A 27,425-nucleotide genomic window follows, 5' to 3' on the forward strand; every position below is an offset into this window, starting at 1 on the left:
TCACTTTCCAAATGAAGCACCAGAAGTACGCTTCAAAAAGTCAATCCACATAAAAATATGACAAAGAATCTCCCAAATGCAGCTTAAAGGCAGAACCACATTTTATGAAGCGCTCTAGTTATTGAGTGAACTGACCCTGTAATATGTTTCTGGCTTATTATCTTGACTTAAGGGAGCCTGGAGGGTGGGTTTTTATATCATCGGTCATGATTGCAATCGGAACGGCAATTACTAAACTGTATCTTACTCAAAACGTGGCAGTGAATTTCAAATAGCCGATATTGCAGAGGGGATGCTGGGTATTGCGCTCACCATCTTAGTGTTGTCTGAGTGGAGGCCTGGCTGCGGTTGAGTTTAAGACTAAATCAGTCAGAGTGAATGGAGGCGATGCCAGAGCAGAGTCAGTGCAAACAGAAGACTGCAGAGCTTGCTAGCTCACAATGTTTCTTTCTGCCTTTTCATTTTTTTTTTTTTTTTTTTTAGAAAAATGGAGCAATAACAACATACATCATTTATGACATGAGGAGAATTCCATAAGTTCGACTCCTAAGATATCATAAATACACAATGCACGGCAGCACAGTATTGTACTTTAGCAGGTATATAAGTTTTCTGAGGCATTACTCTGTGTTAACCAGCTGGTACCAGAGTGAAGCTTTAAGTCGGTGCTTTTGGGTTTCAGTCGTGGATTCAGGATGCTGTTGTATTTTTAGGGAACAGCGTTGGCTGAAAACAAAGTAAACCAAATAATCTTTAAAAAAAAATAATCTATAGGAAGACATTAAACCTAGGAGTTTACATTAGAGAAAACTGAGATCTTTTAATGGACCTTTTAATTGATTGCTGGCACACATTATATTTTCGATTTGGCTTCATTTGCGCTTCATGCCCTGTAGATGGCGATATTTCCCCATTTATAATCTGCGTTTGAGCTTTCGGGGCCAAAGTTACTCCGGCTATGATTTATTCTTTTAACAAAGTGCAATAATCTATTTTTGTTATCTGCTGCTGTCTACCAGACAGTTTCGTGTCTTCGCCCTCATCCTCATTTATCCCCATCTTCCATCCCCTCCTTTTGATTGACAGTGTTTTGCTGCAGTGGTTTCGAGGGGGGAGAAGCTCATCTCTCCTTCTCTTCAGACATCTGGTGTGCCACTATTTACTTCTATGGTCTTTGCAGCGCTTCCAGGCTGCGTGGTTCATTAAGCTTAGATTTATCTGCAGGCGTCGGCTCTGGGCTTTTGGTCGTTGTGAGTTGCTCGATGTCTCGTTAGGCGCAGTGATGTAACATGGGACCTTTAGCTTAACCTTACACGTTTTCGTTACATGATTGTTATTCAGGATTATTACATTAGATTTAGGATTAGTTAAGATATAATGAATCACATACCATCAGCCACAACATTAAAACCACCGACAGGTGACGTAAATGACACTGACCATTTTGTGACAATACAATGTTCGTGTGGATGTTCTTAGACATGTATCACATACCTACACCAAACACAGGCAACACACACAAAAAGCGGTTTAGGAACAACTAAAAACAACTCTGAGATGGTCGACAGAGGCCCCTCCCCTCATCGCTCAGGATCCAAAGACCCCCACTAACAACATTATGAAATAAAAACGGAAGAAATCATTAAGGCTATTAATAATAATAAAGTCCATCCTTCCATCCAACTTTCACCACAGTAACTGCACAAAGAGTAATTTCCTCTCCCCGTCCTGTCTGAATGATTCATTATTCAAATTTTGCAGCTTTAAATGTGAAACACGGCAGACAGAACTGGGAATATTTCATTAATCCACACCCAGAAATAAGGACAATGTGACACTTTCATTTACCCGCTTTAAATAGACGTCCACCAGAACATCAAAGGATGAGAGGTGACGAGGGGCCGATAGAATTTCAAAGAGGTTGAGGAAGGCGAGGGGGTGAGGAGAATGAAAAGAAAAAGTGAATGAAAGTTTCTTTTTTTTTAAGCTGAAGTGGGAGAATGTTTGCAGAGAAAAACAGTGTCAAGGGAGGAAGAGAGAAAGAGAGGAGGGGAGGAGGAGAGAGGGATTGCATTGCAGCACATGCGTGCGTAAATGTGACCATCCTTGCCTTGGTCCCCTCTATCCCTCCATCCCTCCGTCCTCACCCCTTCAGCCTCCTCTCTCCTCCTCTCTAAGCCGGGATCACCTGCTCGGTGGTCGGTGGTCAATCTTGGACCGTGGAGTCCCGGGTGTCTCGGCTCGGCGCCCTCCTCCAGGGGCTGGGGGGAGCGCCGGGGAACTCCTCCAGGTTTCTGCCGGGCTTCGTGTCCACCGCCGGCGAGAGCCATGGCTCGGAGCGCCGGGAGAGACGCGGCTCGACCCGCTCACGCATGCCGGTGATGCGGGGTCTGATCGCGCCACAGAACACCTTTTTGGATACGATCGCGACTCGTTTCGATGGAACCCGTGAGTACATCTGAATGACCCGCAAACCCTTAATTTTAGATTGCGCAACAGACTTTATTTAATCTTTGTTCACTCACTCAAATGTCTCAAATAAAAGAATGGTCGAAAACACAATGAAACCCTTACACTGTGGATGAATGAATAATAATGAATGAATGTTTCACAGATTCTATGCACACTGATGAAAGGCATGGACAAAACATTTGCGAAAAAATATTGTTTCAGATGCCAATTTTCTGACAGTATCCATGGTTGTGCTCTAATCTAATGTTAATTGAGTCTTAATGATTTAAGTTTTGCTCCTACCAGGGACATATGTGAGGAAAAGACAAACCAAGCAATTGTCTGGGGCACTATGGTGGAAAATAGAAAACGGGGGCAGCCTTTTGGTTTGTTATGGATCCATAAATCTATGAAAACCCCCTACAATGTATGTACAATACGATGCAACCATTTGTCAGACTATGTTGGATGTCTTTGCTTGGGAACCCCCAGAGCCTAGGGACGCCCCTGCTTCCAGCCGATAAGTGTCAGCCTTTCCATTCACCGTTCCTCCGTCTCATTAACCTTTTGTCCTTGCAGTGTTGCTTGAATGTTGATTTGGGGTGTGTGGCACGATTAAATACTTTAAATCATGTGCACCAAAGTTTGATTTTGACAAAATCTCAAAGTCCTCTGGATTCGGCGACAAATCATCTTGTCACCTCTTGCTGCCGTCTTCCAGCATCCCGTAGGAATAAGTCAAATTTACATCAGGGTCTGTGAACGGAACATTTCCAGCCGTTACATCAGCGACTAAACACAACACAGATCCACCGATAAGAGTAAAGGTGGCACCTGCCTGGTCTCTCTCGGAACTGCTCCGGAGTGGGAAGCAACGTTGTTCAAACAAACCCTAGCCTTTAATTATTATTCACCTGTTTTTCACGCTCACCGCAAATACCTACACATCCATCTGTGCTTTAAGCCCACGTAAACCCTTAGAGGAATTGCTGTCAATCAATATGCAAGCTGCAGTTATTATTGCTTAAGGAGGGGGGGTTACATAACACGGCCCTCAAGGCCAAATTAGCAGGATGCAACTGGGTAAGCCCAGGATCTGTCTATTTACTGAAAGCTTTAAATTACAGGTAAATGTAATTTGTGCAGACGAGAGAGCAGCAAAATGCTGCACAATCTAATAACACCAGTCGGTGAGTGTGTGCGCGTGTGTGTATGTGAGAGAGAGGCTTTCGGTGTCCCCCGAACTCAAAGTTTTATGAGAAAGTATTGATTCTAATTGGATTTTTTCTTTCTTTCTTTTTTTTTTATTTTTGTGTCAACAGCAATCAGTTTTACTCTAATCTCAGAGGAGAGCAGAATATCCGAGCAAAAAGGAGGTCCCTTAGGCGCAAGGGCGTTTGCTTAAGCAGGGATTTCACCCATTTCATCAAGGGATGTCCAAATGCTATTGCCAAACAAAGTCATAACGACGCTTACTCTGGAGCTCCCCCATCACTTTGACGATAAGCTAACCTAGCCGACGAGTTCTGTCCACAAAAATTCAGAAATAAATCAAACACAGAAAAGTGGTGACTAGTTTTTGGTAATGTAGTAGGTATGAGTGTCAGCAATCCTTCAGAAATACTGTGCACCATAATTCTTCAACGGGGTCCACGACCCCTAGGGGGTCCATGGAGGTACTGCAGGGGAGTCGCAAAATCTTTGGTTGATTAGACATTTTTTGTATTTTTTTTTATTTATTTATTTATTTTTTTAATTTCCCCCACAAATTAAAATTTTGTTAAATACACATTAACACGAATCCAACATGATTTAGTAAGGGGATAAGGGATAGCTCAACATTGAATGCAAAATCATAATAATCATGTATATTTATAAATAGCAATAGGTGGAGTTTAATAAAGAACACCTATAGTAGGTAAAATCCCAGAGGCAGGCTGCAATATTAGCAGAAGAGAAGCTAACAGTGAAGCTCACTCCCATCAGCCAACTACTGAGGCCAAAATGACTTGGTGATTCACTGTTCCTACTACATTTTATAACTTCAATCTACCAATTATTTTCTTTATCTGTCACCCTACTGTTGCACATGTTTGAAATAAAAAAAAAGCAATATTTGAATAGCCTAATATTGAATGCAAAATGATAATAATGAGGTATATTTATAAATAGCACAAGGCCAAGTTTAATATAGAACACATATAGTAGGTAGGAGGTTTCTGCTTAATCTCTCCATCAGGTTGGGAGTCCTTGACCTTAAAAACATTAGGCCTCCTCCTCCATAAGAGATGTGTCATCCATTCACAGCCCAGACACCTTTTAAAAGCTGAGCCTTACACATCTCCTTACATGCGAACGTTTTTTCTACGCGCACCACAACCACAGCAGCAGTCTGCGGCGTCCTCGCTAACAGTTCCGAGCTGCCACTTTAACCACGACCCGGCGGTTTTCACTTAATTCGATCTGGCTGCATTCAAAATCGATGTAAGCAGCACGGGGACACCAATCACAGCAGTCTGCAGGGGGAGAATTTCAATAAGACGCTCCACTAAGCCCAGAGCGAACTAAGCTGCTTCCTTATTTACAGTATTAACATGCTTACATGACCTGTATCGAACGCAAACCACAGATCTAGTACAGTTTTTATTTGCCATGCTCTTCACTTTTTGCGGACAGAATGTAGGACCTGTTCTCTGCGACTGATAGTGACTTATCAAGCGCTTTTACCAGCCGAGCGGAACAATATTTTCAGGTCAGAAGCTGGGATCTTCCATCTTTGCCATTCAACATTAATGCAGCAGGATAACCAGAGACTCAAGGGAATTAGTGTAGTTTTTTTTCTCTCTCTCTCGCTTACAATGCAGTAGAAAGCTCAGAGCCCTTTTAAAACCAGAGACATCTCAATCCGCAGCATACATATTTATAGGCGCAAACTGATTTCAGAAAATTACCTTTTTGGAATTCAATAACGTCAATTTGAAGTCAATTAAAACGTTAACCTGATATTAAGCAGCCTAGAGGTTTTTTTACGGGTGATGTTATTACCCCTTTTGCACCCGGCATTAACATAAGGCCTGTGTCCAGAGTTATAAATAGTCATGCATGCAAATTAGACGGAAAAACATTAGGATCAAAATGCAATTGGGTCAGCCAAGCCGCATTTGGCGAGATGTTGATGCTTGCATTGTAGCCAGGTGCAAATGCGATCGCAAATACATCCGAATGAAAGGTCCTAACGAGACTGTCGGATTAATTGCATGTATTCGTTTGCTTGCAATCGCAATGGGGAGTTGCATGTTCTCTCGAGTACTGGTTCAAATTCATACAGTGGGTTTTCACAGTTTGATTTCAGACTGACAGAGTTTTGTCAGTTTTCGTCAGCGGAGCTCTGGCGTGAAGCCTTGGGCTGTAAAGTTTTGAAGCTGATACAAAATGAAAAGAGGTTTTCAGTGAATTTCTGGGAGACACACTAGACAGCTGGTTTAAAGTCCCCATGAAATAGCACGTAAGTATCAGATTCTGCTGCCGGTGAGCCAGTATCCACCTCAACATTGTAAAAAAGTAGTTTTGTAGGTATTCTTTATGAGATTTCAGAGCTAGTTATTTTCAAAAAAACAAAAAAAGATGTTGATGACTCATCCTACACTAAGGGGCGTGTCTAATTGTGTATTCATCTCTAGCAGCAGCCTCAGCTCAGTTGGAGTTTCCCAGTACAGTTACATACAAGAAATATAGTTTATAATTTCCAAGATGAATATCAAATGCTTACGACAGAAGTGCTATGAATGTTAAATCTAACATGTGTTGCATTCATGTGTAGCATACATTGTGCACTGTGGTGGATCTAATGTGGCGTGCTGTCACTGTCAGTGTTATCAGCAGCGTGGTTTATTGGGGTTCCCTAGGATGCTCTGGGGCTGAGCGTGAGTGGTTTTGTAGCTCAGGTCACATATTATTACACCTGGACCGTGGTGTGGATGTGACAAGCCTGCCTAGAGGCAGGGCAATGTGCAGAGAAGAAATAAAAGAAGGAAAATCACAACACAAGACCAGACAGAGAATGATAGGGCAAAGGAACTGTTTTCTCTGTAACCAGACCACGTCTTCAGGGGGAACTCTGTGGCTTGCCACTGTAATGTAATGTGTGTAATGAACAAATAAAATAGAAACAGAGAAAACGCTGAGTTGCAAAAGATGTGATTTTGCCCTCTCTTGCTACTGCATCCCTCTTATTTTACTGATATTAAAGGTGGTTTTGTGCAGCCACCATATGAATATAATGAGTTTGCCAAAATATCCATCCAATATTATGAACGCAATGATGTAATAATAATGTCGACTGAAATGCAACGGAGCATCATCAGCAAACAAATTAAAACAAGGAACAAGCAAAGTGTTTGTTTTGAAATGTTAAAGGCACCGTGTAGATTTTTTGACCACTAGTAGCGCTATAGAGCATAGGTCTTCAACATGGGGTCCGTGGAGGTACTGCAGGGGTGGTCGCAAAATCTTTGGTTGATTATACATTTTTCTATATATTTTTTAAAATTTTTACCCACAATTTTCCCCTGCAAATTTAAATTTCTTTGAATACACATTAACATGAATCCAACATATCTATCAATCTAAGCCTCCTGTACAGATACCATTTACCACTAATAGCACTATAAAGCATAGGTCTCCAACAGGGGGTCCACAGCCCTGGAGGGGTTCGTGGAGGTACTGCAGGGAAGTCGCAAAATCTTTTGTTGATTGGACATTTTTATAGATTTTTTAAAAAAATTCCCCCACAAAATTAAATTTCTTTAAATACCAAGACCTATCAATCTCCTGTATCCAGTAGGCCCTGCCCCATCGCTACTGAGCCAATCACAAGGCCGCATCTTATACGCTCACTCTGTCAGGTTCTCCGCAACTGACTAGAGAGCCTATTTAGTCTCATGGGAAAATCCCAGGCGCATGCTACAATATTAGCAGAAGAGAAGCTAACAGTGCTATTCAGTGATATATATAGATATGTTTATGCGTACTACTTAATCTCTTCATCAGTTTGAGGGTCCTTGGCCTAAAAACCATTGAAGACCCCTGCTATAGAGTAATGTTCTTATGACTGTCTTCCTGTTAAATTCCTACTGTCAGTTTTAAGGAACTACTTAACATTTGGTAAAGTAAGAGAATGGATGGAGAAGACCGAAAAAACTGTAACTTACTCCTAATGTTAGAACAGAATAAAAAATAAAGAACATAATCTACTACAGACATCATCAGAAATTAACAATGAGATAAGGCTTCAGCAATCTCACAGGCCTCTAGGTGACCACACTAGTTATGCTGGTTAAGAAAAACAGAGATTTGTGAACATTTTTATAAGAACGCTTGGATGCGAGAATCCCAGACATAGCTTTTTTTTTCCACCTTATGTAAAAGTGCTGCCATTGTTCTCTTCCAAAATGGCACTGCTCTTAAATATTAATATATTCCCCCGTCCTTCCAGTTAATCATTTCAAAAGTGTAAGGCGATTTTTCTCTGGGTGAAGTGATTCATCAAATCCTATTACACTCTGTCACACTGCTCAAAAATCCGTCTTGTGTTGAGAACCAGAGGCAGCCTCGTTCCCCTCGGTGCCTCACAGAACAGCTTGAATGATCGGATGTTATTACAGCCACTTGGACATCTATTTAGCACACCTGGTAAACCTGACAACGAGGAGACGACACCGCCGCTGCTGTTGTCAGTGCAAATCCATCTGGCTTTATATGAGTAACACAGTTTAACGCTTGCTGCAAGTTCCACAGTGGCCTGTTGTTTTGATTGTGCAGTTCAGTCAAATTCAAAATGTAGATTCTGACACTTTGATAGAGCAACAATAAATCCTGAAAAAGCCTGTATATAGCAAAAACAGGATTTTGCAGCAGCCCCTAGCTGTACTTAGCTACGTGCTGCCGAACGATTGGATTAGTTCCTCTGCACTGAACAAGCACCACACAGCTATTGTGCTCCTGTTTAATGGAAAAAAAGTTTAACCAACATATGCAGAGGGTCACAAACTACACTATCATTAAGAGAATAGTCAGGCATGTTAGGTAAATACGCCAGACTGCTTTCTTTTCAGCTTGTCAGCTTAGCCGAAACACTGGAAACAGGGAAACGCTTAGCCTCTGTCAAAAACAGATAAGTTGCTCAAGCCTGCACAGAACTCATTTATTCACATATTATTTTACATATTTTTAATTTGTACAAAGTGTAAAAACAACACACTTATCAGGTGTCTGACTATTTCTTAGCCCCGTGCAGGGATTAGCTTGATGTTTTGCTAAACTAGGCTAAGTTAAGCTTAATTAGCTTAGCAAACATTAGCTTTATATTTGCAAAGCGAAAGTGGAATTACGCTTCTCATCGAACTCCCAGCTAAATATTTTTTCCTCACCAGCTACTTATTTAATATCCATTTAGCTTTCTAACGCGATTGGATTTTACTTAATTAGATTCAGTAGCCTATTATTTAAAGCTAATGTGCCATGCAAGCTCCCCTCATGTGTGTTTACATATGAAAACTCTTCCTTAATGAGCAGTGTGTGCAGTATAGCTCGAAACTTTTTATTTTATTCACAACTCAGTGTAGTACCTCAGAGGAACTACAGAGCTTCCCAGTTCTAAAAGACACTTTGCCTATTCATGTCTGAGTGGTGCTTCCCTGAGGTTTGGCAAGAGCGTTTACACTGGACATGCTTTATTAGTGCATGAATTATTAAATTTCATTGTCCCCCAGTTCATCTTCATGCAATCTCACTCTCCCTAATTCATATCTTGCACTCTCTCTGTCTCATTCAATCATTTGCTTGCCTTCTCTCTTGTCCTATATTGCTCACATTCTTCAAAGTGAGTGCTCCAGTCCTCCAGATCCATTTGTGTATGGACTTTAATGATCTCGGCTGAATGAACGTCTTGGCTGTATGAGTCACCTATTATACCTAACTCAGTTTCATAATGAATTATTCAAGATTGTTCCCATAACTCTGACTGTCAAACCCGTTGTTAGAGCTAAGGCTTATGCCACAGCCTTGCAATCAACAAGATTTTAGTTTTATTGTGCATTTGACTTACCAATTGTAATAGTCCAGAGGCATCCAGTTTGCTACGGTGGTTGACTTCAGCCAAAGATGATGGAAAACTCTCTGGTCATTACAACATCATTTATAGAATGATAGATATATCAAATAATAAATACATGTTCTAATACTATTCTAATACCATAAAGAATAATCTGGATTTCTTAAAATGTTGTCTTCTTTTGAAATGTGTTCAGAAAATTAACTACATTTAACACTAGGCTGGTTTACAGCTTATCATAAATGACAGAAATGTTAAATTTCTATAAATGTATTCAATTTAATGACTGAACTATTGCCAATTATCAACTTTTTATGTAATTATATGTGCTACCATATGTCTGAGTGGCTAGAACGTTAGCTAGAATGTTAGCTAGAACGTTGCAAACTAGTTTAACGGATACAATTAGCCTTCCGATATATTATTTTTTTCTGTTTAATTTCCAATAGTTAGGCATTAAAGACTGATTTGAAAATCAAAATTATGGACAATTTTTATGAACTAAAATATCTTATAAATATCTGGCTGGTGACTGCTGATGCTAACTAGTAGCCAGCATGTTTCTGGCTTGCCATTAAGTTAGCAGCTAGCTGACTAGCGGTGTTGAAATAGCAGATCCAATTAGCATTTGATTACGAACATGTATTACATCTTTTTAACTGTTTACTTTCACATGGTAGTTTAAAAAGTTCACATGTGGCAGACACATGGGCTAATTACACTGTGGGAAAAATGTCCTCAGAATGAAGTGAAAGATGCCAACACAAACTATTAAACTTATGGAGGTTAAAATTAAAATTAAAGTTATTGAGGCTACACGCTTGCTAGTATATTTCTGTCTAGCTATTATCAGCTGGCCAAGCATTAGTTGGGATGGCATCTACAGCTAGCCATAAAATCAGAAAATGTCTAATAAATAAGTTATTATGCCTGAGAATAGCATGAAAACGACTATAATCTCATAACAGTTCTGTTAAAATGACAATTTATATTAATAGATACACATAAAATGGTTGCAATAAGGACAATCCTGAATTCCCTTCTATTAGATTTCATTTTTGTAAAATCCTTTGAACAATGTTAACCGTTTCCCAAGGCTGTGAACAGTGGGAAAGTGCTTTTGCGATCTCAGGTTGACATATATTAGAAAGATCAAGTCAGGTTTATTTGTCATACACTGTCTAATTTAATTTTTTAAAAAAAAGCCCTAAAGATGAGAGGACACAGAGACAGTGAGAAGTGGAGAAGACACAAAGGAAAAGAGGAGATTATGTAAAGAGAACAATAAAAGAAAAGAGAGATGATATGAAGTTCATTTAAAAGCAGCAGGCGTGTTAAATTCTCCCTGAGGACAGCTCTTCAAAGTGAGAAGAATTACTCCGAACTGGAGTGCAGAGCCAAACATGGAGCGAGAGACGTGACAAAAAAAGAGAGCCGTGCATGAAATTTTAATTATGTGTTCTCTGAATGAACATGAAATCGTGGTGAAACTGTCGATGATGACCCCCTGGTTAAAAAGCGTGCAGCATGAATATGATATGACATGTGGCAAAACCCATCCTGTAACTGTAACTTCATGAATACAAATTGTGTCAGCATTTCCCAGCTAGGGAAAAGCCCTCCCAAGCTTTATAGATGCTCGCAATCTTTTTTAACTCTCCATTTCTGCTTTGTGTCTCTTCTCTCCTTTGCTTTTCTGTTTCATCCCTGTCTTTCCTGAACTCAGACAGCAACTTTGTCCTGGGGAACGCTCAGGTCCAGTCCCTCTACCCCATAGTCTACTGCTCCGATGGGTTCTGCGAACTGACCGGCTTCGCCCGTGGCGAGCTGATGCAGAAGAGCTGCATGTGCCACTTCCTGTACGGCAGCGAGACCAGCGATCGCCTCACCTCACAGATGCAAAAAGCCCTGGACGAGCGCAAAGAGTTCAAGACTGAGATAGTCCTGTACAAGAAGAGTGGTGCGACTCAAGGACCCGGTCAGATTTGATCATGTTTGACGCGAGCTTTTCCTCAAAGTTGACATGTTGTTTTTTCTGTTTCTGAAAAGGTTCCAAGTTCTGGTGTCTTCTGGACATTGTTCCCATCAAGAACGAGAAGAGCGAGGTGGTTCTGTTCCTGGTCTCACATAAGGACATCACGGAAAATAAGGACCTGGACCATGGCAATGACTCTGACACTGGTGAGAGAAAGCATGAGAATGAGAGTGAGATATCATCCAATTCCACTATAATCCACATGAAATGATCTAATAAAGGCTCTATGGCTGAGGCACAAATCAAGCCACAGACATGACTGCACTTATTATAGAGGCAGGAGTCGCCACATATAACCTACTCTACTTTTTTAGTAAGCATTCAGACTCATGCTAAAGCGAGGCACAGAAATGTGTCTGGTTCTTCTCAGAGGGTGAACACTTGCCGGGGGGGACATTTGATTAAATTATGAATGAGTACATAAACAGATGTCTCTTTTTGAAATGAAGGTTGGTTTGCAGGTATCAGTGCTTTCAGCCAAAAGCAAAATACCCAATATTTGTTTTTGTACATGCCCCACACATGCCTGGGGTTCTTTAGATTGCAGGTTCGCCACCAGCTACCGTTGCACAACTCACGCTCATGATCACCTGCAGATCGGCCACATTCTCCCTAACACTGTGTGTCCTTGTCTTCAGACGAGGAAACTGGGCTGGAGATCCGCCAGATCAGTCGGCCCCCGGGCTTCAACGCGGAGCGCCGGCGTAGTCGGGCCGTCCTCTACCAGCTCTCCGGACACCTACAGAAGCAGGACAAGACCAAGAGCAAACTGAAGATCAACAATGTGAGGACAAAGTTTTATTTGGGAAGGTGTGAGCTACTATGGAGTGTAAAGAAATAAAGCAGATATTTTTGGAATAAAGGACTTCAGACCACGACTGTGGTTAGGGTTAGGGCTAGGGCTTGGGTTACTGATAATGGCATAGCTGATGAAGGCGGCGTGCACTCATCTGTAATTGTGTTCAAGAGCTTGATTTGCATTCTCGGGTAATAAGACTGAAACTCATGCAAGTTGGACAAGACAAAATGTGCCGACCTCCCCTTCTACTGAATGACTCAGGAACTCAGAAGAAAGAAATATGCAGAAAAGGTTGCATGAGTCATTTGAATTCATTAAGAAACTAGCTGATTAAGTGCAACGGTCAAAGAATTTTATTCTTTTGAGGGCATTTTATCATCAGTGTGCAAGTAGAAAATCTGCATTTTTATGTCCTTATGTGATCTACAAACATTCTTTGTATGAGATGAATTAGTGAACATAGATAAGAACAAATAAGGCTGTGAAACTCATTATCAGTTGAACCATGAATAATACCACACTGCAAGCACTAATGATAAAATATATATTAATGAATAGTGGAGCTACTGCATTTATGTGTCTTAATTAGTAATGCTCTCATTTCAAGAGTGTTCTCGGAGCCAATGCGAACCCGGTCCCAGAGTATAAAGTGGCTGACGTCCAGAAGTCCCGTTTCATCCTCCTTCACTACGGTACGTTCAAAGCCGGCTGGGATTGGCTGATCCTGCTGGCCACCTTCTACGTAGCCGTCACCGTCCCCTACAATGTCTGCTTCACCGCCGTGGAGGTGCGGGAGGACGGCGGCTCGGGTGCTCGAAACCCTCCGAGTGTCAGCGACATCTTGGTGGAGATACTTTTTATCATCGGTGAGTCTGCTTTGAGAGTTTTCCTTTTTTTTCTGCTCATTTCTACTAATATGCTGTCAGAATCAGACAGGCTCCCTCCTGGCCTCCATATTCCAATCAAATTACTGCTCTTTCTCTCTTGATCAGCTTATTAAGTTGAATTGTGTTCTGCATTGTCCTCCAGCTTCTTTAGGCACTTTCTTTATGCCAGATGAAGTTCTTAAACGTCGCTTGCTGTCTCCATTTTCTCCCCTTCTAGCTACCAAGTCCACTGTTCACATTTAAGGCATATTACAGGAAATATTTTAACAGCTTGGGTTTTATAGTTATAATTGTAGAATATAAGAGTACTACAATATATACTTGAAAACTGCAAAAATAAACTTAAAATCCTGAGACCCGAGCTTTTATTTGTTCTGCATTTTTAATTTCTCCACGGTATTTGGGATCAGTAGGAGCTAAGATGTCTAAAAACTAAGCATAATTTTTGAACAGGAAGTAGTAAAAAAATAATAATAATTAAAAATATATATATTTCATCATTTATATTATAGTAAAGTCACCAATGTGTGACAAAATATAAAACTGTTTATTTTAATACCTGAACATGGCTGAGCAAAACCAGAACAATGAAGTCCCAAGGTCCTCAAACAAGTACTTGCTAATTAGTGAGGTTGTAGCTCGTTGCTATTGATAAAAATTGTTAAATTTGCGAGTCATATCAAACTAGACACGTCAATAAACATAAATAAAGTCTTAAGCAAAGAATTTGATTGGGTTTTGTTCCGCGACCACTTTTGTCCTGTAATCATCCTGTAGAAAGAATCCGATGAAACGCCCACTATCATGTTTTTACCGACTAGTGTATTGACCCTTTGCTACCACTAGATGGCGCCTAAAGTGTCCACTAACAAGGACCGTAGGTTTAAATGAAGCAGAAGAAGCTGCAATAAAGCCTAAAATTTGCGGACGCAGGGTCTCAGGAGGTTAAGGTGGACTCCTAAACTCTCCGTGTGGATCTTCATTTCCCTGTACAGTTGCGCTAACCAGGTCAACTACATGAATACAGTGTGTCCCTGTACTTGTGGGCAGGTAATGTGGGTCAACAGAACAGGAACATGAAAAATATGACTAGTTTGAAGGCCACTGGGACATATCACAGCAGCTTGTTAGCTTAGCAAGAAATAGGAAGACAGAGCCTTTAATAACGTTACTGTTTAAAAGTGACCCTCCTGATCTTTATTGAGAATAAAAGATATAACTTTAACAAGTTTTGATGGTGCTGGCCCATATCTTATACCTTATACCTATAGCTTTGTTCCTTTGTTTCCAGTTTCGCGCCTGGCTAACATAACTAGCTAAGCTAGCTGCTCTCATATTTATCCCACAGATGTAACTTTTTATTTATCGCAAAGAATGCAAATAAATAAAACAGGTGTGAGGAGAGTATGTCGGACTTTAAGGACGTGTTTGTGTGCCAGATATTGTGCTGAACTTCCGGACGACCTACGTGAGCACGTCCGGTCAGGTCGTGTACGACGCCCGCTCCATATGCATTCACTACGTCACATCCTGGCTGTTCGTGGACCTGATCGCCGCCCTGCCCTTTGACCTCCTCTACGCCTTCAACATCAGTGTTGTGAGTGTCACACGCCCAACTCCCATACAATACTGTACTTTTTTTTTTTTTTATTCAAAACCTTGCCTTTATCCGGAAACAAATGACAGCGAACAGCTTTCTGTTCCGTGTTTGACTGAGCTGTAGTGGCTTCGGTGGAGGAAAATTAAGAGCTTCAACCAGAAACTCATTATTAGGTAACTGGTAATTAAGCAGATAAATGAGTACGCTGAGGACAAATTACAGTGATAGACAAGTTGATTAGGTGGGTGAGCGCGAGGCCCGCTTGCTGTTCGCAGAATAGATACTGGATCATGATGCCACACAGCTGAGCAGTCTGAGATGATGAGGACGAGGGGCTGATTCTTTACGTTAGACTGATCTTCTTGGCCACTTCGAATAGTGCAAAACACTGAGTTTCACTGCCATTTTCCGGGACCGAGATCCATGCGCTCTTGTTATTTCGGCGTAGACACCTGTGAGAGGATATTCAGAATTAAATCCAGCCTCGCTGTGGCGCAATTCATCATCCGCTGCGTTGAAGCTGGGGCTCCTTCAATTAAGAATCCACATATTGGCTGCGAGAACTTAAAGGGATTGCAGAGAATGAGAAAAATCAATACATTTAATTCAGTAGAGGATGATAATAGCAGTGATTCTTCTCTGCTGCAGCCTAAATTGATATTGAGCTAAACGTGGGTCTTTTTTTTTTAATTTTTTTAATCTCATCTGGGTTTAGGAGGCACGTTTGACCGTTTTCCTGACTTCCAGCTGACTCTCAAGATGGGCTGATTAAACTTGTGCACGGGCTAATTCCAATTACGAACCTCCCCGGACGTGAGGAGCTTAAAGCTGAAGTCACGGGGGATGGTCGACCTGTTCGAGGGTAACTAATCCCACCCTGATGAGCTCCCCTTTTCATATTTTATCTTCCTCTTCCAGAACTTCGGGGTCCACCTCCTGAAGACGGTGCGCCTCCTGCGCCTCCTGCGCCTCCTGCAGAAGCTGGACCGCTACTCCCAGTACAGCGCCGTGGTCCTCACGCTGCTCATGTCCACCTTCGCCCTGCTCGCCCACTGGATGGCCTGCGTGTGGTACTTCATCGGACGCAGTGAAATTGAAAGTAATAGCCTCGTCTCCTGGGATATAGGTTTGTATCTGCGGTAGTGGAAAGGAGGAAAAAAATGACAACCCATGAAGGAACATTTTTAAGCACCATTCACGCCGGTGCTTTGGCGGGTAGCATGTTTCCTGCAGCATAATCCTCTTCCTCACCTGCTTCATGAAAAATGCATGACTAATCTCTACTTTACTTTTTCTCACAATGCCTGTAAATCCAATTCGTTGATTGGTTGCACTGGGGGGAGTAAAAAAAATTTTAAAAAAGGAGATTTCCTTTGAAAAGCAGTAAACACAGACTCAAGTATGTCCTTGAAAATAAGCACGAGGAGTGATAGCAACCATAGTCACAGAAGACAGACTGAATCTATGTCCTTTTATCCAAGCGGCGCTTCAACACACGATTTTATGAGCAGTGTGTGAGTGACGGTCTTCTCGCTGAGAAAACCATTTCTAATTATGGTGATCTGTTTCCCACCCTGCCTGCTGTGCTCACCAGAGCCAAACAACAATAACGCTGCGAGGTTCATATGGCGCTGGTAGTCGTCCCGTTCGAGCGCAGTCAGACGAGGCCGGCGATGCACAGAAACGCTCTCCACTGGGGCGGCTCAGGTGGGAAAGCGGTTTGGCCTCTAATCGCGGGGTCGGTAATTGAGCTGCAATCGCTTCCGACGAGCAGGGCGGTTAATGAGCGTGTGCGTAGCTTTTAAAAGCTCTTTGTTATCCTCAGCTTGAAAGGCCTTGTGATCGTGTCATCTCAAGTTGCCGTTAGTCCTCAGATTGGAATTTGTGGCAGCGGCACCTTGATTAGTGTTGAAAATGGCTCATTAAGCATCCAAATAGAAAAGAGAACTTCACTAGTGATGGGAAAGTGACAATATATTAAAAGTTGGAGGTAATTATCCTGAAACCAGTTCAAAAACTGTGTGCTTTGAATGTTTTAGGCGTCAAAATAACCCTGGTCTCTAGCCCTGGTCAGTATACACTATAGACTAGTGTATACAGTTTATATATGGCACTACAATGGTAGTGTATATAAATATGGACAACGTGATTCCACTTCCTTATATTGTCCAAATTGACACTAGCTTCACAGAGTCTGGAGTTTGACCCAATTTGACCCAAGTCCCATCCATTAACACGGAGGAGGTGGAGCTTATGACCCATACTGCAGCCAGCCACCAGGGGGAGCTCTACTCGCTTTGGCTATTCCGTCATCCGACTTTGACATACACTTCTCTCGTTTTGACTTTTTTTTTTTTTTTGACCTCAAGAATTCACGATCACGTGGTTAATTTCTCTGTGTGCCTGACAGCTTATTTAATTTCCGAGAGACTTTTAGGCCGAAGCTGCATTAGACAAGTTAACAAATTAGAAAACAGGACAAATTATTTGCACCATGCGTAGACACAAATGTAAGCTGACATTATGTGAAATGCTATCGTGTAGTGTCTGCGCTGCACCAAATACACAAACACCAGCACTGGAGTAATTAGGCTGCCCTTCCAGCCTTGTTAGAACTGCTAATGAAGCCTTCCAGTAAAGGGCATCCAACAGACATGGATGCGTTCTCATTAAACTGACAAACTCTTTTGGACTGTCCTTATTCCCCCACCAGGCTGGCTCCACGAACTGGCCAAACGCCTGGGAACGCCGTACTTCCTGGCACCGCTGACCTCCCTGCTGGGGGCCTCCGATTCACCTCAGGGCGCCATGACAGCGGCGCTGACCAATTACAGCCAGTGGAACGGCTCAGGGTTGGAGCAACTGGGCTCGGGCCAGTGGAACGGGAGCAGGACGAGGGTGAGGGCGCCGGGCGGCTCGGGGACGACGCTGAGCGGAGGCCCGTCCGTCAGGAGCTCCTACGTGACGTCGCTGTACTTCGCCCTGAGCAGCCTCACCAGCGTGGGCTTCGGCAACGTTTCGGCCAACACGGACTCTGAGAAGATTTTCTCCATCTGCACCATGCTGATCGGAGGTGGGCAAAACCTTGACATCAAACCAGTGGGGCAGAGTGATGAGGAGAAAGCTTGACTCATGAGTAGAGTTTTGCCAACTTTTCTATCTCTCAATAGACAAGCAGCAGCTTACAAGCTTACAGTTAGGTTATTATATTGGCGCTTAAGCCTCCCAGTATTGGGGAAAATGTATTTTTTAAGATTAGTATTCTTCCACTTATTCAGTGTCTAAATCTCACCAAAAAGTAACAATAACCTGCCGGTTTCACCCTGGATATTTAGCAACATCTTACGATTCGTGTCCCTTGTGTAGCTTTAATGCACGCCGTGGTGTTTGGCAACGTGACCGCCATCATCCAGAGGATGTACTCGCGGCGCTCCCTCTACCACACCCGCACCAAGGACCTGAAGGACTTCATCCGCGTACACCGGCTGCCCAAGCACCTGGAGCAGCGCATGATGGAGTGCTTCCAGACGACCTGGTCCGTCAACAACGGCATCGACGTCAGCGAGGTAGGCGGGAAGGAAGGTAGGGTCCGTCGTAGCAGTCTGAGGTCAAGCCTCATCGGGCTCTCGCCGTAGGGCCTCACAAGACGCCCTTAATGTGAACATGTATTTAATAAGTGGTGATTCAGACAGGAGGTGGAACCTGAAGACCGCATTTGACAAGGTTTCCATTGGCCTAGTGAAAACCATGTCCTTCTACATCACAACCTTGCCCCCTAAAGGGTTAAGGCTCTTAGACCGAAATCCTCAACTTTCCTTAGCAAAGTTTGCCCGAGCTACTATATTTACCCGGGTGAGATTAGTGGAGTGAGTATGCGTGCGGAGATATTTTAAACGTCTTAGCGAAACCGTTTGCTGTGCATGTATCAGTTGTTTGGGGCTGTGTGGGAAGGCGAAAGGTTTTATTTTGCCTGCTAGCTCCACCTTCCCACACAGTCACATTCAGATAACGACACAAGAGAAGGGGAGAAGTTTCTAAAAAGCCAGAGATGAGGACGGGGCGGTCTGTAGTTTGCAGCAGTCACAGCCCCTCTCATCCTCCCCTCCTCCAGCTGCTGAAGGACTTCCCGGACGAGCTGCGGGCCGACATCGCCATGCACCTGAACAAGGAGCTGCTGCAGCTGCCCCTCTTCGAGTCGGCGAGCAGGGGGTGCCTGCGCTCGCTCTCCCTCATCATCAAGACCTCCTTCTGCGCGCCGGGGGAGTTCCTGATCCGGCAGGGCGACGCGCTCCAAGCCATCTACTTCGTATGCTCGGGCTCCATGGAGGTGTTGAAGGACAACACTGTGCTGGCCATTCTGGGTAAAGAAGAAACAAAAAAAGGCGGTTTAATTTCCATTATTATAGTAAAATCTCATGTAAATGATTTAATTCATACTAATAAATAGCCATTTACCTATATGCTGACATTACAATTGCACCAGCTGAATAATTAAAGCGTAATAATCAATAATGCAGCAGAAGTAAACACACCACTGAGGTTCAGCACTTCGCTCCATTCCACTAATCAGCAGGGTAGGTGTCAAACATATGGCCCGCGGGCCAAAAGCCACCCACTGCAGGGTCTAATCTGGCCGCAGCATGAATTTTTCAATTTAAATAGCACAAGTAGTGGACAGAACGCAACACTGAGACCAAGGATTAAACAGTCATGTGCTCAAATTGCACTTATTTTTCCTGAGAAAATTCATTTTTTTAAAGGATAATTTGTTAAATGTAAACATTCTCCTAATTTGCTTGTTCTTCTTCGCCCTAAAACAAATGGAAAAAAATCGTTATTTATAGGTTTTTATGCTGTTATCTTTCTAGTCCGGTCCGCATGCGATCGAATTGACGCTGTACGTGTCCCCTGAAGTAAAATGAGTTTGACACCCCTGTCATAGGGTTTGGATCAAGGCCTGCGCTCTGACTGGGTCCCATTTTTCTACCTGAATCAAATCACGGGAGCCCTCCCAGATCCCGGCAGCGAAGTGACTCAAAAAGTGTCTTGCCGAAAAGCGTCTCTTGAGTGCCAGAGGACGACGCCGAGAAGAGGCAACCTACGCCTGGGTGGACACACTCAGAATGAGTAATAGAGTCGAGCGAGCCTCAGAAACACAGAGCGCTGTCTTTTTTCTTCTTTTGCGATGAGTGCCAGATATCACTGCTGGAGGTTACTACCAGAGCTCAGTCATCCAGACATCCTTCAGTTGACCAGTCGTGGCCGAGGGGCTAAGACCCAGACTCATGTATACAGACGAAGGCAGCGTTAGAAATGTGCTTTATGCACATAAAGTGGAGAAGACATTGAAGAAAATGTGCTACAAGGTTACATAAGCCCTCCTCTTTGTCCGTTTAGGAGTCTGGTTGCGGGGCTACAAGAAGAAGACACTCTGATGAAGTTATTATACATCCAGCGTTTTAATACCCAGACAGACGTCTTTTATGAAGAGGGACCTAATGAAGAAGAGTGACCCAGCGCTGATAAAAGTGCAATCATTCTCGCATTAAACTGTCCCTGTGGGCAAACAATTCACATCCCATCAGGTGGAACATGAAGTGTGACCCAGGGACTGATGAGGAATGGAATAATTCTTTCCGCTAGGCAGCACAGAAGCGATGCTAGTGACGTTTGCAGTTAGACATCCATTTGCGCTCTACTGGACCAAAACAAGCAGCTAAAAGGGGCTCAAAAGCTCGGGGAAACTCTCTGCTATGTAGACCGACAGCCGGAATGAGAGCCTCTCCAGAGCCTTGTCCCGCAACGCGTCCTCTGACGCTGCTTCCACTCCGAATAACACGGATAAAACAGAATAGCTGAACACAAACAGACTCGCGAAACAAGCGCCGGAATCCGTTCCAGGTCCGTATAAAGCAAATCAGCAACACATATTAATGAGACGAACCGGTGTAAATAATGAAATGAATGCTGCCGACAAAGGCAAGATGGTAAACTCATTAGCATGTCGGGTATCGGAAATGTCTTTCTCCTGGCTCTCTCTCTCTCTCTCTCTATCAAGCCTGCAGAGCTAGAGTGCTCATGTGTTGTTATTTATTTTTTTTCCTTTTTACAATTCTCCCGCTCGCTGTCTTTCTCCGAGACGCACACAAATTGTTTTGGCATTGCCACTTAAGCTTCACAGCTCTGGAGAACAAAGTGAAGTGGAGAGAGGAAGCGGAGAAAAGGCTCGACAAAGTGCAATTATGTTTTGTGTCAAATGGTGTAAATACCACATATAGAAAACAACCTCGCCGCTCTATGAAATGTGTGTTTCCCGTGAGCTTTCCGGTGAAGATGAAGGGCAAGGGGACACTCTAGGGCAAGCGAGGAAGTGACTTCCCGTGTCTCTGCTTTTCCAGGCCGGGGCGACCTGATCGGCTCCGACTGCCTGACGCAGGAGGAAGTGATCAAGACCAACGCCTGCGTGAAGGCGCTCACCTACTGCGACCTGCAGTACATCAGCCTCAGGGGGCTCCGCGAGGTGCTTTGCCTCTACCCGGACTACGCCCAGAAGTTCCTCACGGAGATCCAGCACGACCTGACGTACAACCTGCGAGAGGGACACAGCACGGAGGTAGGGACAAGGATAACTGGAGTCATTTCTCAGTCATGTAAAGTTGAGGGCATAGTGTTTATCTAAACGAGGCCAGATAGCTCATGTATCTGTATCCTCCAACCCCCTCCGGGGGAGTTCAGCATGTTCCTCAGCCAGATGGGATATGTAATCCCTCCAGCATGTTCAAGGTCCTTCTCAGAGGTCTCCTCCCAGTAGAACATGCCCTAGGGCTTCCGGATCACTGATATTAGAGAACCTCTTCATCCAAAGCTCATCATCAGTGGGGTTGGAGGTTAGATCAAGAGCTTCCAGGTTTTCTTAATTCATTGGAGTTGGGCCATCTCAAATTTCTGGACACCTTAAAGACCGTTTAAAGGCACTAGCCACGAAAGGAGCTCCTCTGATAAGCTGCTCGGTCACCCCCAAAAAATTGTACCCGGCGCCACCGCGGCGACTTTGTTAAAAGGATCATCCATCTGGACGAGGACCCGCAGCTCCTGCTCGAGACGCGGCCAAAAGATAAAGACGCCGAGCTAAGCGGCGGGCGGCCCCGCGTGCCAGGGATTTACGGACGGATCTCAGCTGCGGCTCACACATGAATAACCAGCGCATATTGGAAATAACCAAGTCCCACATTCACTGGGAGTAGAAGCTTGTTAATTAGAGCAGAGATCCGAGCGGAGCATCAGGGGACAAGACGTTCAAGGAAATATTTAAATAATGAAAATCTGGATTGACATGTGTTTTCCTGGCTCGGGCATACCGACTAATGTCGGCATCCCACGTATAGCGTTGATAGTACCACTGCGTGGCGATAAAAAACTAACACCTTTAGTGTCTGTACAGTAAATATGAGGCTTAAGTGAGAAGCAGCAGGTGGGAGGAGGTTTTGTGTTCAGCTCTAATCTGTCCAGATGCTGTTCCTGCGTCTTTCTGCCAGCTGAGCTCGTCTCCTGGCTGTAGTTTCCCATCTACCCAACAGATTGGTATCCATTATCCCAACTAACGCTGGAGAAGGGCGTTTACATTTGAAGCAGGGTGAAGGCTTAGACGTACCGAAAGGGAAACATTTCCTCTGCGAGTCTAACAATTTCAAAACTTACGTATGCACAGTGCGCAGTGAAAGAAAAGCCGCGTGGGACTAAAAATAACGCCGTCAGATGGGTGGAGGAGGGGCAGGGTCATCCCTGGCTGGATAAATATAGCGCAACAAGCAGATGGAGACGAGACGAGAAAACATCAGGATGAAAGGAGTCTGCAGGGGGAGGGAAGGAGCTGCGTTCACGTGTTTACGCCCGACTCACACGCGCATAAGTTGCCGTCTCTTCATTAATTTCCCTGGGATTGAGACTCACATTAGGGCAGATGGATCCCCACAGTGTGACTGTGCAGATTTATGTTCTCACGGCATGAGTAATACAGACATTCACACACGCGGCGTATCATAAAGCAGCATATTTGTCCTTGCTGAGGGGACGTAGATGAGTAATCAGGCTGACACACACAAACACATACTGTATATAGACATATTTTTTTATATATATATATGCATGATGTCCATATGTGCATCAGTTCTCACACGGGGCAAAAATCATTTCCCTTCCCGCACACCTGCAACCGCAGCAACGTACGCTACAGTCTGATGGCCTTGTTGTGGCATGCCGCACATCAAGGCGGCACGTGCCATTCGCATACCGACACACACACACACACACACACACACACACACACACACACACACACACAGAGAGAAAGAAAATTCCAAACGGTCCCTTCTCCGCTCGGTTCCCTCCAGGCAAACCTCTGCTAAAATTAAACCTCTGCGGTCTAAAAATACCAGCCGGGCACGTGAGGCGAAGACTAGATGGGGAAGACAACAAATAGAGGGGAAGGGAAGGGAGAAGGGTGGTGGTGGTGGTGGTGGTGGGGGGTGACAGTAGGGGAAAGATGAGGAGAAGGGAAGAGAAAACGGGGGCTGGTTTTAATCAGCTTTAGAGTGAGGCTCAGGGAGAAAATGTGAAAGGAAACTCAACCAATAACCTTCTACACAATAGATTTATCAGACCATTTATATGGAATCAAACACCCGTCCACTTTTTTTTTTTCCATCTAAAATGTTAAAAAAAATAATAAAAATAATAATAAAACAAAAGCACTGCTGTGCTTGCTTGGCTTTGAATGGGAATGCTCTTTTGCAGCGCCGCGGATAAACTGAATGGACGTTATCGCAGCTATTGTGAATGGCAGGCTATTTCAACGACTCTGCAGCTCCCCCATCTGACCAGATCGGGACATGGCAGCGTTCCCGACCCCTCACTGCTTTACGAGCTGTTTGAAGACAGTTTGAAGTATTCTTATTCTTCTTATTTATTTTTTTTCTTTACCCTTCAGGCAGACTGTGAAAGTAACGGTGGAATCCTGAAGAAGCTCCCCTCCATTAAAGAAGACGAGGAGGGATCGGGGTCCGAGGGGGAGCACTCCCCTCTCCCCAAGATTCCCTCCCTGGGCAGGTTGGGCCGAGGCCTGCGCTCCCCCCTCCGCTCCCCTCTGCGCTCCCCGCTGCTTCCCCCGAGACCCTTCAGGCCACCAAGCGATCAGCTCCGACCCTCCAGCCTGCAGATCCCCGTGGTGAGCTTCAGCTGCCTCCAACCGGATCTCAGCCCTCGGTAAGGAGCCATTTATCTGATTTATCGACCGGGCGCTTAGTTCTAGCTCTGCTTCCAGGAGCTTATTCATTGGTTGGTAATCCTCAGTGGGAATCTGACTTGGATTCCTTGTGACTTGTGACATTATTCATAAACATACCACCTACAGGCTAATAGGCAAGGAGTCCCCAGAAGGTGACAGCGCATGCTGAGGTTGAAGTATTTGGGTCCAGCCAGGTGAGAGCAAACACTAGAGTCATTTGTCAGCCTTCATGGTGAAAACGAAGAAGGAACATGATGCTTTTTATCATATTTGCTACGCAACATGTGCACACAAGATACAGCTTTTGATTAAATAAAGTTGAATATTAACAGGCCTTGACTTCCACAGCTTTTAAAGGGAGCAACGTTTTAATGCTGAACAGCGCCGCGTGTCTCCTTTTTATTTGCATAATTAACGTGTCATTATTCTACGCGTTAAATTGAGCGTAAAACGTATGTATTACATAATAATCCCCTTTAAATATCCCTCACTTTACACCTCGGCTCGCTAGAAATGCCACCATCCGTTACTACATTCGTGAAATGAAAGCCATGCACGTCCCGGTTATGTAATACAGCACCTGGCAGTGGCAACACAAATTATTCATCACTGTCTAAAATCTCAATGTGAATGGCGGCCGAGTGAATAAAGAAGAGATTACAGCCTGGCAGGCGGGTTATTTGTAAGCAGGTGCGCGCAGCTTCTCCTCAGCCCGCCACAGACGGCTCTCGCTGAGTAAGACCTTCGACCCGCTGACGGTTGACAGCTGGAAAGCATTTCCATAAGCACTCTCCGTAATGGCGCGCTCGCGGCGAGGTGCGGGAAATCTTTGACACGCTGGAGGCTTTGTAGAAAACAGACACAAATAATATGTTTTTAGTGGTGAAATGTTATACCATAGGAATGGGGAAACAGAAAAGTTCCTGCAGAAACAAAGCTAAGGAGAAAAACCCGCCTAGAAAACCCAATGTGCTCCAGTTAATGAGCTCCAATGACTTTTCATTGGGTGCAAAATTAGGACACACCTTTGAGTGCAGGATTAGGGTTAAGCTAGCGCTAGGGCTAGGGCTAGTGCTAGGGCTAGGGCCAGGGTTGGGTTAGGGTTAGGGTTAGGGTTAGGGTTAGGGTTAGGTTAGGTTAAAAAAAAAAATTAACTTTTTATTCTCAGTAGTGAACCCTAAAGATGATCTGCAGCATCCAGTTTCCCAACACCTTTTTAAGGGTGTTTCTTTAAAACTTCATTCCAAGAACAGTAGAGATCAGGTGAAACAGTTTCTTGGTTGACATTCGAACCCAAACCCACTTTCCAGCGACTACCACAACAAAATATATTTGACGATCCTCTCCATCGTCCCTATAGGATTAATCCTTTGACTTTGGTGGATTGCTCATTCTTTTCTTTGTCTTGCACCTCGATTTCTACAAAATTGTCCCTCACATGGACAACTGTCAGATTGCCATACAGTTAGCTGAACGCATTAGCTGGAAGAAACTGTTCTCACTACTGAAATAGCCTATAGGGAATTTTGGCACAGACACATGTTAACAACTCTGCTGCTCTTATAGTTACAGACTTCCTGTATGCTGCAGTATTCAGTGAGTGATGCTGTGGGAGTCATATTGAGAAATAATGTAAAGTAGTAACGTGGGACATTATGAGGGATCTCATATGTTGTCTTAAACAAAGAAAGGCCATCTCTAACCTCTTGGATGTTTAACTGCTGGTTTAGTACAACGTGTATGATGCATGTAGTTTGCACTACAGTGTGGAGATGTGTAACCTCTGCTTTGTGTTATTGAGTAGACTTATTTTTTTGGTAGTCTGCTGCCACCTTGTGGAACTTCTGTCTCATTGTCTCAGAAAGTCTGCTAGCTTCCTGTGCTATCCCCATTTCACTGAAATCTCTGACTGACAGTAATCACTTTATTTCTCAAATCAGGCGTATGCTTTCCCCCTCCTCCTGTTCCTCCTCAGGGTTGTAGACGGGATCGAGACAGAGCATCAAAGCGGCTCAACGTCCAGGTTTGATTTTTCTCCCGGTGCAACTCATAGTTTTCCACCCAGTCCTGTTTCACCTGCCTCAGGTAAGGACACGAGGGTACAGCAGTGTCTTTTCTCCTTAAATATTGAGCTAATGTGTGCACATGGGTGTATTTCTGTTTGTCCACAGGAGCCCATGATGAAGATGACACCATGCAGACTATTACAAAGCTGAAGCATGAGGTAAGTCTAACAAAACTGGAGTGTTGTTTCACCTTTTGAACCATTTAGAGACGTTAAATCTTAAACTGCAAAGGGTTAGCTTCTATTTTTATTAGTCTATTAGTTTTATTAGTAAGGAAGTTAATATTAATCAGGTGAATGGAATGACAAGCTAGCACGTCTTTCCTGTCTCTGTCCTCCAGATGTGTGTCCTCTCCCGTCAAGTAACCGCCGTGAGTCAGGAGCTGCAGGAAATGACGCGTCTTCTCAAGCCACTATTTCACAGCCCCTCCGTGCTGATGATACCCGGCGCCATGACTCCCCCTCCCAGCTGCTCCCCACGCCCACCGCTTCTTACCCAACACCCACCTGCGGGCCCATCGGACGATCCGTCCGTTCAGGAGCCCGAACCGACGATCCTAACCGAGACGTTCAAAGGACAGTTTGATCCACTTCGCTGTTCCCAAACCCTCACCTCCCATAATCCCTCCGTCTCCCATCGTTCAGCTCCTCCGTCGCTCCACAGCTCTCCACATGAGCGCTCGCTTGCCCCCCAGCCCTGCTCTTCCTCCTCCATCCCTTCTCTTTCTTCACCAAGCCGCCCGTCATCCGTCACTCCGCTTCTGGTAGACCTATCAGAGCCTGGCAGTGAGCCACCAACGCACACTCTGTCCCGTCTCCCACTCTTATCCCAGCCTGCCGATGCCAACCTCACATCCAGGTCTTATCCCCTTCCCCTGTCCCAGTCTCAAGTCCAGACCTCCAGCGCGACCTCGTACCCCACAGAATGGGAGCACTCCGCTCAGCTCAGCTTCATCGACGAGGGACGGCCTTCGGTGTGAACACGTCGAGGGCGAGGTCTGGACTCCGGTGCTCGGGGGCTGATGGACGGGACCAGCATGCCACGCCTTTTACTGCATGACAAGCGTTTCGCCTAAAGTTTGGCATGCCGGCTACGATGTAAATACATGAATTATAAATCTATATCTTCATGAGCACTATGAAGCAGATCTGGTAATAAAAGTTTGTTTTACAGTTTCAACTGATTTATTCGAT

General features: G+C 44.1%; 1 protein-coding gene across 1 annotated transcript; it reads left to right on the forward strand.

Annotated features, from left to right (window-relative positions):
- The first annotated feature begins 1,925 nt into the window (after positions 1-1,925).
- LOC125001264 (potassium voltage-gated channel subfamily H member 8-like) lies at positions 1,926-27,407 on the forward strand. Its single transcript, XM_047577204.1, has 15 exons — positions 1,926-2,448; positions 11,289-11,522; positions 11,612-11,743; positions 12,236-12,381; positions 13,004-13,262; positions 14,723-14,880; positions 15,802-16,009; positions 17,597-17,956; positions 18,250-18,449; positions 18,995-19,244; positions 21,282-21,496; positions 23,870-24,144; positions 26,142-26,251; positions 26,338-26,390; positions 26,573-27,407. The coding sequence occupies exons 1-15, from the start codon at positions 2,373-2,375 to the stop codon at positions 27,209-27,211; spliced, it is 3,315 nt and encodes a 1,104-aa protein (XP_047433160.1). The 5' UTR covers positions 1,926-2,372; the 3' UTR covers positions 27,212-27,407.
- Positions 27,408-27,425: the final 18 nt, after the last annotated feature.

Source organism: Mugil cephalus, chromosome 23 (genome assembly GCF_022458985.1).
Source record: "Mugil cephalus isolate CIBA_MC_2020 chromosome 23, CIBA_Mcephalus_1.1, whole genome shotgun sequence".
NCBI classification, from domain to species: Eukaryota; Metazoa; Chordata; class Actinopteri; order Mugiliformes; family Mugilidae; genus Mugil; species Mugil cephalus.